At 44.3% G+C, this 12,500-nt stretch overlaps 1 protein-coding gene across 5 annotated transcripts in view; it reads right to left on the bottom strand.

Annotated features, from left to right (window-relative positions):
- The window catches only part of KIF6 (kinesin family member 6), a 425,992-nt gene that overhangs the window by 191,337 nt on the left and 222,155 nt on the right, over nt 1-12,500 (bottom strand). For all 5 annotated transcript variants that reach the window (XM_006074723.4, XM_006074724.4, XM_006074725.4 and 2 more), the window contains exons 11-13: nt 9,307-9,412; nt 8,321-8,459; nt 3,325-3,540 (exon numbers count right to left, since the gene is read on the bottom strand). In XM_006074723.4, coding sequence (XP_006074785.4) covers nt 3,325-3,540; nt 8,321-8,459; nt 9,307-9,412 — 461 coding nt within the window. The remainder of the gene's footprint in view (nt 1-3,324; nt 3,541-8,320; nt 8,460-9,306; nt 9,413-12,500) is intronic.

Genomic DNA, 12,500 nt, shown 5'->3' with positions numbered 1-12,500 from the left:
ACCATTAATCTCTCCTTCAAATGGTTAGATCATTATCAACCCATTTGTGAGCCGAGTCCTATTTAAAGTCATTGTGAGAACTATATCCGACAGTTAAAACAACTTGAAAACGCTTTCAACTCTAAGGCTTTTCTCCAAAACTGCTTTACCTCCTTTGTACTTGGACTTTGCAAACAATTTCCATTATTTTTTCAGTGCTTTTATGTTCAAGTGAACTTAATTCATCCTCCAAACAAAACTACAGTCTGTCTTGATAGCAATATCAAGGGATAAAAGAGTTACTGAAAAAAACTGGCTATAATTATGAGTTGGGAGAGAGATTATGGGATGCGCGGGAAAGAAGAATTATGAGAAGGGAGATGGTGTGGGCGAGAAAAAATAGAAACAGAGAAGGTCTGGCACCTGGCGAGCGGCAGGGTAGCGATACTGGAGGCCACTGGTTCACAGGCGCAATAGCGTGTGTCTTCAGAAAAGGCCACGGGAGAGAGTTCCTTCCATCAGGAGCAAGCGATTCTAACTCAGGAACTGATGCTGACCTTTCATTTCACGGCCAGTGCCATGTTCTTGCAGCCAACAATGCCAGCTGTTGCCAGGCCAGGGGAGGCACTGCTCTCCACCTCTGTGAAGAGCCTCACCAGCCACCCAGAGACCTGGGGACCAATCATCACCCCCCGTAACCACCCTTACAACAACAAGCCCTGCTCCTCCTGGAGTGTTTCTGATACGCCACCTCTCTCCTCCTCCCCATCCTCTGGCTGGGACTCCTGGACTACAACAGCCTCCTAAAGGGTGGTCTGGTCCTGTGTCTTCCGCTGCCAGTCCGTCTGCCCAGCATACTGCTGAACCTGTCCTCCCAGCCTCTCACTCCCCAGAGCCCACCACTCCTGGCCTTTCTGCTTCATAAAATGCTCCTTTCCACCACAAAGGCAGTGGAAGCCGTTCAAGTGATTCCTTCTGCTTGCAGAGTTCCTCCCAGCCATGCCCCACCCTCATGCCCACTTTGGGTCTTCCGGTCTTAACTTGCAGGAGAGTCTCCCTGCTGTGTGCTCTCTCAGCCATACAGAGTGTACTTTGAAATGAACTGTTCGAGACTCTCTTCTCTGTCAGTCTGTAAGTGCTCTGAGGTCAGGGGCTGCTGGGCCATGCATGTCCTTGTCTGTAATATGGGGGTAAAACAACAACTTAATGGAATAAGGATTAGATGAGTTCACTTAGGTAGTGAACTAACTATAGTACCTGATACATGTAAGGACTATGTAAGCTTGGTATCTGAGTCATTCAGTGGTGTCCAATTCTTTGCGATCCCATGAACTGTAGCCCACCAGGCTCCTCTGTCCATGGAGTTCTCCAGGCAAGAATACTGGAATGGGTTGCCATTCCCTTCCCCAGGGGATCTTCCCAACCCAGGGACTGAACATGGGTCTCCTGCAGTGCAGGCAGATTCTTTACCCTCTGAGCCATCAGGGAAGCCCATGTAAGCTTTAGCCATATGACAATAATTGACACAGTAACTAGAACAAAGCATGTACTCAATAAATGTATGTTGAATAAAGAAATGAAAAAAAATGATGGTGGAACTAATGAATTCACCAGTCCAGAGGGCCTCCTTTTTCCAGCTAGCTGTTACCCATAAGACAGTACAGAAATGCTGTATGGAGAACAATCACAGAGAAGAATGATTGCTTGTTCCTGTCTACTGACACCATGATCAATGGTAAAAAATAGCATTTTTGTTTCCTGGGATTTGAACTTATCCTACTCTGTTGCTAAAGAAATATTCACAGCAAGAAGATTTGGAATGAATGAAGAGATAAAGGGATATAACATCACCAAATACACTTCCAGCCTTCTCAGTCTTGTCTCTATTAACTAAAAAGTGTGCTCTTTAATGAGCACCATACTCTTTAATTATTTCCAAGCTAGATGCGTAAGAAAACCACACATGGCAGGTTGTTCATCCCAACAAATGTTTACACAGAAAATTTCAACCTAAGTTGCAAAAGGGAAGCTCTTTATCCCTTTGTTCTAGAACATTCCATACTTCAGATTTCTCAATGTCTTCACCAAAAAAGGCATTGGTCAACTATACACATGGTCTGCCAGTCTAATAGAAAGAGAAACGTATAAAACCAACCTGGACTTCCAGCATGGTTCTGTGGCTGCTGTAGTGATGCGGCGTGCATGCTCAGCCGCTTCAGGGGTGTCCGACTCTTTGCGACCCTGTGGACTGTAGCCTGCTAGGCTCCTCGGTCCGTGGGGATTCTTCAAGCAAGAATACTGGGATGGGTTGCCATTTCCTACTCCAGGGGATCTTTCTCTCCCAGGGATAGAACCTGCATCTCTTACGTCTCCTGCATTGGCAGGCAGGTTCTTTACCACTAGCGCCACCTGGGAAGTCCGCTGTAGAGGTGGTACCTACACACTTATCAAAAACTATACCCAGGGCAGGTGCCTCGGAGTCAGTCCAACCCTGACAAACCCTATTATCTGACAAGACTGTGTGTGCTTATTGTCCTTTAAGGCAGACTGTGATCATATCCGAAAATAAGTCTGCTGCAGAGAGCTCATTTGGATTTATAAATAAACACTGTTTCATCACATTAGTGGTGATTCTTCTCTCCCTCCTGTATTGGAGGAAGTTTTCTGTTCTCTTCTCTACAGTTGGCTTTTCTGCTGTTGCCCTGAACCCTCTATTTCAGCCTCTGGGACAGTCCACACTTTGTGTCTTCTGTTTAGTCATCAGTTTTAGAAACTGGCATTTAAGAGATTTGGTCATTATAAAAGTGAATTCTGACAGATAAGTTGTTAGAACCTTCATCCTTGCACATTTAAAACTAAAGGATGCTACACTGAAATCCATTATGGAGAATGAATTTTTTTTTTTTTTTTCCAGAATGGAAATAATGGCGACAGAATCCACATGCCAATGCAAGAGATGCAGATTCAATCTCTGGGTTAAGAAGATGCTCTGGAGGAGGAAATGGCAACCCACTTCAGTGCTCTTGCCTGGAAAATTCCACGGACAGGGGAGCCTGGCGGGCTACAGTCCATGGGGTTGCAAAGAGTCGGACACAACTGAACAACTGAGCACATACTTTACTTGGGGTTTCCTGTTATTGCTGCTGCAGCTGCTTCTACTACAACTTCAAGACTTCAAGAAATGTTGGTAACATTAAAAATGGTAATATTTATGATGATTAGTATAATAATAAAGATTATAATCATTTACATGTTTGTTTATTTTTTATATGGAGGTATAATTTGACAGCCTCTATTTCTGATTTATAATTATAGAGTTTGTGTGTATAAATAAGTATAACTGACCTGTTTTTCTGTGGAGCAAACTGGATCTGTATGGAGAGGTGCTGGAGTCCAGGGCCGGAGTGGGAGCTGAGAGTGGCAATGTCTTCGGACCGTCCAGGTTCCCAGGTGGGAAGGGGGCGCTCTGGCCATGACTCAGTTGACTTCTGTCCACGCTGGAGAGGTGGAGAGCATCCTGAGCTTTCTTCTTCTCCTTCTTTAACATATTTACCAAAATATCTAAAACTTGACTTAAGGATTTAGTCACTCATGATGGATTAGAATGATCAAAACACTTATTTTCAAGTGAGATTGATAGATTCAACAACACTTGCTATGGTCGTGTGACAAAGACAGACAAAAGAAAGACTTCACGTTTCTGAGGTCCTTGATAAAGTGATGGACAGGGTAGGAGGCTACTGGCCTTTCAATAGGGCACCATTATCATTACATGAAAAATGAGCAAGCCAAAAGGCCTTTAAAATCTTTGAGTTCAAACTAATTTGGGCTTAAAGCTTTCATGAAAGCATTTGTAAAAAGGAAAATGAATCCTGGGTAGTGGTTGACAATGGAGCTGTCTCCGTAAACAAGACTTGAATGCTGGAAGCAGCTCTGGAATCAGCAGGACGAGGAGCAGGGAGACTGCAGAGCCTGCCCAGCAGGCAGCTCAGCAAAGTCAGCTCTGGTGCCAGACCACCTCCACGTCCAACTCATGCTCATTCCGCATACCTTCGAACGGGGCTTTAAGTCACCTTTTTAAAAGTCTCTAATTTTTGGTCTCTCTAATTTCACTAAAAGAGGTGAATTATTAGTAAAGATGTGCATGCTAAGCAACTTCAGTCTTGTCCAACTGTCTGCGACCCTGTGAACTATAGCCTGGCAGGCTCCTCTGTCCATGGGATTCTCCAGGCAAGGATACCAGAGTGGGTTGCCATGCCCGCCTCCAGGGGATCTTCCTGACCCAGGGATCAAACCTGCGTCTCTTACTGTCTCCTGCACTGGGGGGCAAGTTCTTTATCACTAGCACCACCTGGGAAGCCCCATTAGTAAAGATTTATCATTTTAAATTAGAACTTTTGTGGGCCATATGGATCTATTAGGAGCACTGATGATGAGTGATAAAGTCACTCCATTCTACCCTCCTTCACTGTTCTTTCAAGTTCAAGTCGTCGAGCCCTCTAGGGGGTTCTGCCATCATGAGGAGAAAAGATGACACTCTTTGGAGAACCTCATAACTCTCCCTGCATTGCACTGAGATGAATCCAAGGCCTCACCAGCCCTGCAGATGGCTTCATTCAAACAGGAGTCTGAGGAAACTTGAAGATGGTGTAGGACAAGACGGCTACACGAAGCCGGGGGAGGCATCCAGGCATGTTCATTCTTGGGCAGGGAACATGGAGAGCACTTGACCTCCATTTTCCTCTTCAGCTTTGACCTCAGCTTTTTGTGATTTCTGGAAGCATGGTTTTTCTCTTACAAGCCCTGACACAGCCTCTGTTCTTCACCTCAAACAAGCTTGTATTTACCAAAGGTGTTCACAACTTTGGTGGTGTCTAGGAATTCCCCATTCCTCTGTGCGGGGGTGATTCGCGAGACCATCATGCACTTTCACTGATTCCTGCTTGGCCGTGGCCATGTCCTTCCTTCACTCAGTCAGCGACACTCCTTGGAGCTTGCACTGGGTGCCAGGCAATGCTGTGTTCCAGGCACAGAGATAGAAAGATGCAGGGGCACACTGGGTTTTTGCTCTCATGAAGCAGATGTCTACTGGAGAAAGCTGGATCTCTCTCACACACACATACGAGGGCAGAAGTGCCAGATTGCTTATTTTTTTAAAAAGGTCGAGAGTGACTGAGTGGCTGCTTTCTACTGGGTGCTCAAGAAAGGTTCAGGCCTCAAGACAGGCTTTTTAGAAAATGACATTTAAGCTGAGACCTGAATGACAAGAAGAGCCAGACGTAGGGAGGGTGTCTAAGCAGAGGAAGTGGCGAGTGCTGAAACCCGAAGGAGAAACAGGCCGGGCAGTGGTTTACAACAGAGGCTATTTCACCACCCACGGGACGCTTGGCCACGTCTGGAGATATTTTTGGGTTGTTTTTGGGCTTTCCTTCTGCCCAGGGGGTTGGGGATGCTCCTGGTGGCCAGTGGGTAGAGGACTGCTCAGGATAGCTCCGACGGCGGCACCGCTGAGGTTAAGAAGCTGGGTATTAGAAGTCAGGGCAGAGAGGCACCGTGCCCACAGCCTAACGTGCACGGGGCGGGGGCAGAAGACACGAAGAGGGGGCTGGGTGGGCGCAAGATCACGTGGGGCCTCTTCACCTGGAGGAAGAAGCATGATTGCTACTCTAAGTGTAACGGGAACCTGCCGGAAAGACTGAACCAAAGAAACGCGGTGTTCTGATGGACGTTCACAAAGGCCACAACAGAGACTCATCTCGCTGCCCCCCTTCTCTCCAGTTCCCTTTGTCTGGCCCTGCTTCCAACTCCCATCTCATTCGCGCCTCTGTTCCTGCCAAGTGCAGCCCTGGGGACCAAGTGTCACCCCGTTAAGTGTTTTGTGAAGAGATGTCTGAACTTTTTGCAAGCTGATAATGCCACTGAAGTGACACCGTTTTCACTCCCTTTCCACGGAGAGCATTCCGGGCTGCACACTGTCTTTCTGTTTGCAGGACAATCTTCTGCTGAACTCTAGTAGGATCACTTTTCCTCCTATTTTAAGCCATATCTTTTTCACTCCTCCTGTCAGTATACTGGCCTTCTTGGTTCTCCCCTAAAAAGATAATGAAAATCGTCTCCAACCTGACTGTGAGACACTATGAAACGTCAGGAGCCTTTCTTGGTCATTAGCCCTTGATAAATGTCAGCTTTGTGATGAGTATGTCTTAGCTGCTCTCCCTCCTTCTTCTGAGTCTGCCCATTGTCTGTGGGGTCACACCCTCCATGGTGCAGCACTCTACAGAGCCTGGAGCACAAGCCAGGCGGCATCTTACCAGCTCTGCTCAGCTCTGAGATGCTGGCGAGAGGCAGTGTTGTCAGAGATGACGGATGAAGAGCTAGGGCATCCATCTGGGTGTGAACTTCCAAGTTCAGTGCTCTTTTCACCATGCCTCCTACACATTCTCCTTGTAAATATGAGTCTCAGAAGGCAAGGACCCCGCTGGAGTTGTTCACGGTCGGGAAAGAATCTAGCACAGCCCTGCGTGGACAGCGGTACCTGGATTTACCAGTGAAGAAATGATGTATGTCTCTCTCTCACTCCCTTTGTAAAATAAACATATACGAACAAGCCTAGACTGTTCCCTCTCTGTCATATCTCATTTCATCCCTCCCATATGCACAGACATTCATAAGCCCAGAAGGGGATTAAGGAGTTGGTAGGAGTATTTAGGGGAGATGATCCTGAACTAGGATCAAGGCCAGGAAAAGAAGCAGAGCTCAGACTGGGGCTGGGGCCAGGACTGAGGCCTCGGCTGGGACCATCTCTGGGGATGGATAGGGCAGGAGAGAGGAAAAGGAATGCAAGGGCGACGACAGTGCAGCAGCACTTGGAGACTCGGGCTTGTGTGGGAGCTCAACTCACAGTCAGATCCACTGTTACTGGCCCGATAATAAAGCAGCTCGAGCCCACTTGAATCAGACACATGGGGTCTGCTAACACTCAACTAAAATTAGAGGCTGAAGTTAATCAGGCAGAGTGCCTACCTCCTATTTGGTTTGGTTTTACCTCTTTATTACTGGATTTCCTTCATGTAAGCTATTTTTTATGAATTTTGCACAATAGCTAAAGCTAAAATACCTTTTAGCAATTTTTGAGAAGTGAACAAAAATATTTGTTCATAAAGAACTGACCGAAATCATTTCTTATGCATGCTTAAAGCCTGCAAATGTAATGAAAATGCCAAATCTTTTGCAAGAAGCTTGGAAGATAAAATAAGAAACAATACTGAAGAAATACTGGGGATACCTGAGATCTAACCATCCATTAGGGGCTCTTTAGAGATGGACAGGGAGGCCTGGCGTGCTGCAATTCATGGGGTCGCAAAGAGTCGGACACGACGGAGCGACTGGACTGAACTGAGCTGAGAGGTAACCACCTCATCTGGGGGCTTGCCAGGCGGCGCTAGTGGTAAAGAACCCCATTGCCAATGCAGGAGATGTAAGAGACACAGGTTTGATCCCTGGGTCAGGAAGATCCCCTGGAGGGGACAATGGTAACCCACTCCAGCATTCTTGCCTGCAGAATTCCAGGGACAGCGGAGCCTCGCAGGCTATAGTCCATGGGGTCACAGAGAGTCGACTTAGCATGCACGCATGCACGCATGCATGTCATCTGGGAGAGAGGCAGTTCCCATGTGCTGTTACCATTTTCAGTCCCCAATATATGCTGTCTCCTAGAGACGTAAGAATTCTATCCTTAACACTCATCTACACTCACTTCCAAATTTGGAAACATTTGTAAATGGAACTCAAAGCAGTAGATCTGGCTTTTAAATAAAAAAGTTACATTTAAATCAATCTCTGCTCTTTATAAGCTAAATACCATTTGTCATTTCTCGGCCATCATTCGAGTTTCACCCACACAGAGGCCACAAATTCTGGGCCATGGTGAGGCTGTGGTCAGCCCGGTGTCCGGCCAGCTAGCTAAAGATAACCAGCTAGCTCACTGTGTCAGGACTAAAACAGGAAGAGCACTGTAGAGTAGTCAAAAATGTATTAAAAATTTTTTAATGTGGAGAGAAAGAAAACCCATGCTTTTCAATAAACTGAAATGTCTCCCATAATGGTGAGATATCTAGCTAAAAGCAAGGTAATTTTTTTTTTTTTTCTTTTATGGCAACTCTGGTTTTTACTAGTTGCGACAACATGTTTGGTGAAGGGACATTTTACTTCTAAACAGAAAGAAACAACGTGAGCTAGAAGCTGGGTGGGGAGCTGGGTGATGTGGCTAGGGGAAGATAGCTAAGGGTTTCCTGGTCCAACCCCATAGAAGAAGAGTCTCTAATCTCTGCAGAAAGGATACTGATTTCATTGTCCCTCTGCTGTAGAATATCACGTAGCTTTTTATACTCTTCCTCTTTCAATGGTTCTTGGCAGTTTTGATCTTTGTTTTCGGAGGGGGCTGTGCTCTGTCTGTGGATCTTCTTGTCATTCAGCAGTTTCTGTAAGATGAAACAAGAGCTTAGCACCCATACGTCTACTCCCAGTGTCTTGTGTCTCTGATTCTTTTCGCCTTTACCAATGCCTTGCACACATTAGGTGTTCTCCTCTGACGCCTCGCCTTGCAATGCGGTTGCCTTTGCTGCAACGTGTCTTCCTCCTCCTACCTCCTTCATCATACCCCTCCCCCTTATCTTGTCTTTCCCTCCCTAACATGGGAAAATCCTGCTCAAACACTGTCTTCTCTTGAACGTCTTTTGCTTTCTCTATAACCTCATACCACTAACTCACACTTTAAAAAAAACCAAACAGTTGTCATGTATTATAATTATTCTTTACATATCTGTCTCCTCTGTGACTTACTTATTCAACTTTGCCTTCTCTATGCCTAGTCCAGAACAGACTCACACAAATGTCTATTATCTTAATGAAGTATGCTAAATTACAAGTCAGGCAGACACAGAGGCTAAGGATATTCACACTGTGTCATCATGAAAGTAAAACCTAAGACCGAGGCTGCTGGAGAAAAATGAAGGATACAATTCTTTTGACATAGCTAGAAAATAAGTGGTTTTGAACACGAAATGATTTTGTGTAGAAGGTAGAGAGATTCCCGGCCAAAGCTTTAGAAGTCCAAGGTCTGAGCTTATCCATTGGAAAGTAAGATACAACCTCTGAAGAAATTCAGTGATCATCTGTTTGAACCATCTCAGTGGTTCAAAGATCATACTGTTCTGGAAATGGGAAGCTGGCTCCTCAACCTTTCAAGAGCAGGTCAACTAGAAAAGCTTTATTGCAGTTCGAACACAGCAGACAAGGGCTTCTAGTAGTGGAAATGCTTAAATTTACCTTTAAATAATGGAAACAGTGATGAATTTTACGCATATCAGTGCCAACCTCTAGTTTACTCTCTGGATCCTGGTCTTCCAAAAAGGATGTTATTAGTTTTTCCAGCCTAAAAATACATAATGTATGAGAATCAACTACAAGCTTGAAACTTTAGAAATTCTAGTGACATTACTTTGTTAGCTAACATTTGAATTACAGGACATTGTTCTCACTTCCTTATGAAAATACAGTTATCCGATTTGACTATAAACATTAACGAGGAAGAAACAAATTGGCAAAGTGAAATCTGGAAATGATCCAATTATTTGACTAATTTCCAGTGGACTTTCACATGCAGATTTCAATTCAAGAATCATTTGATTTCTACAAGATACGCATTCTAGCCTGCAACACTGCTAAAGATAAAGTAATGAAAAAAATTTTTTATTAGTTTCATTAAAAATTCATGCTGCTCAGTCTGAGCTGGGACCTTAGTGGTGCCCCAAACCCTTTGAATTACTCCTGGTTAACATACCGTATTCACAGTGGCTCTTCCAAATCCATCCACAGCCCCCAGCCTCCATCAATAATGCAGCTTCTCACTAGACTGAGAAGTCAAAGTTGTTTCAAGTGGGCTCCTTCTGCTACCTTTTCCTCCACCTGCCAGTGTCTCTGTCTCACCTCTCAGCCCTCTTCCTTCTGATTTTGGATAATATCCTTCCTCCTTCTCATGGCCAACCTCTCCCCAGGCTCCTTGCAAGGTTACCTGATTAGTTACTTCCTTAGCACCTCTTCATGCTGATCTTTCCCTTCTCCTTACAAGGATTTTTCATGTTAGTCCTATTCTAAAACAAATAAAAAATAGAAAACAAACATCTGCCTTTGGAGGGAACATCCAGGCCACACCAGGAAGCTTAGTTTGTGGCTTATAGTGTCCACACTGCATTCTAGGGTCTGCATGGCATCTTCACTCCCTCGTTAGTTTATGAGAATCATGGGGCAATTCTTGACTCTTATTCTTCCTTGTGTTCCCTCTCCACGTCCCTGTATCTACAGCATCAGTATAGAATCAATGGAATGATTCCTTCTGTGTTGAGATAAGACTCTTGATAAGGAAGGTGTAAGAATGGCAATCACTGTCTGTGATGCTCACTATCATTATATGGTGGCAGTCTATCTTTCTCACATTGTTTTGAAAATATCTACACACTTTCAGCATCATTTTGAACAGAACACATCTCCTTTCCACTAGTACTACCAGCCTGCTCAAATAAGATGTAATGATTTCCTTCAGATAGCAGAGGATGAGATGGTTAGATAGCATCACTGACTCCATGGACATGAATCTGAGCAAACTCTGGGGGTCAGTGAAGGACAGGAAGGTCTGGTGTGCCACGGCCCATGGGGTCAACAGAGAGTCGGACACGACTCTGCAGCTGAACGACAAGAAGCAGCTTTGGACGTCGTTCTTACTTCTTCCTGCAGTCTGTGACACATGAAAGCTGTTGCTTCCCAATCTGCACTGTCATTTTTAAGGAGCATCTTTGGGTGGAGGGGTACTTAGTTGTACCATTTGCTGACTGACATAATCTTACCTTGTAGCAGGCTTCAAACTGTCAGAGACATAGAGACATTCGTTTCTGATACAAAATGTGTTCATGTTTTTATGTGAAATATTATAAAAATAGATATTTATGGAAAGAATTCCAAACAACACAGGTGTGACTATATTAAAAAATAAACACTCCACTCTTCTCCATCCCTTGCCACCATTCTCATCTTTATTGACTCTCAATACTTTGGGGAATCCACGGTTAGTAGCTAAAATACATTCTTCTCGTTTTTAATGAAGCAGCTACCTATAGCCTTATGTGCATTTGTAGATTTCATTTGTTTATACAAAAATGAGATCACACTCTGAATGGAGTTCTATATTATTACTTTTCTAAACAATTTATCAGAAATAATATTCCATGCCAGTACATATATAATAGAATTATTTCATTTTAATGGCTATATAATATTGTATAGTGTGTGTCCTGAGCCTCTCATGATAGACACTGAGGCAACATATTCATAATTGCTACTTTCTTCTGTCACTCACGAGGAGGCCTGAATGCACAACTGCCAATTAATGAAGTTTCAAAAAATAGTAATGCATATCCATTTGTATTGACCCTGAATACTTAGCAAAAATTCTGGAACTTGGAAAATTATCATTAGTTCTAGAATTTACCACAATAGTAAATAGAATTTACTATCCTCTGGAGTAGAAGTGTTTTTTTGTTTCCACTGTCCCTAAAATTTCAGACAGCCAATATTAGATTATGGCACCCCACTCCAGTGTTCTTGCCTGGAGAATCCCAGGAGGAGCCTGGTGGGCTGCAGTCCATGGGGTCGCTAGGAGTCGGGCACGACTGAGCGACTTCACTTTCACTTTTCACTTTCATGCATTGGAGAAGGAAATGGCAACCCACTCCAGTGTTCTTGCCTGGAGAATCCCAGGGACGGGGGAGCCTGGTGGGCTGCCGTCTATGGGGTCGCACAGAGTCGGACACGACTGAAGCGACTTAGCAGCAGTGGCTAGTCAATTCTTCTGCCTTGCTTTTTCTTTCGAAAATAATTTCTCCTGTATAGTCTGATCGTGAAGTAAATATTCTAGGAAACACTCCATTAAGCAGGGCTGAAGTGGGTTCCAAGCTCACAAGAAAGCACTGTAAGATTGTACAGACCTGCTCATTAGCTGAGTTAACTCACAGATCACTCTGTCTCACTGGACTTTTTCTTGCACAATAAGAGTTTAGGATACAAGGAAGACCAGGAATCCAAACAAACGGTGAAGAACTTCTGCTGAAATGAAAGAAGTGGATTGCTTCACCCCCCTGAGACTTGATTAGTTGGATATAAAAGTAAGAATGAAGATCAGGCCTTTTGACGTGCAATTTTTTTTTCCTTAGTACTTGACACAACAGAGCCTCTTCAGATAAGAGAAACATGCCCGGTCTTCCCTTCATCCATTAAATGATTTATTATTGAATTAATTTTCTTATCAGCCAAGGACTTGGCCTAACAATTAAAATGCAGAAAAATGCCTATTCAGATGTTTCTGATGTACTCCTCTCATAGTTAAGAGTGAACGATTGACCCTAAATTCCCTGCATTTTCCTATCTCCCAAAATAGTTCCTAAGTTCATACCTAGTCACTGGTCCCAGTG

Source organism: Bubalus bubalis, chromosome 2 (assembly GCF_019923935.1).
Source record: "Bubalus bubalis isolate 160015118507 breed Murrah chromosome 2, NDDB_SH_1, whole genome shotgun sequence".
NCBI lineage: Eukaryota > Metazoa > Chordata > Mammalia > Artiodactyla > Bovidae > Bubalus > Bubalus bubalis.
Note: the sequence above shows the minus strand (reverse complement) of the source record. Positions and strands in the feature narration are given on the sequence as shown.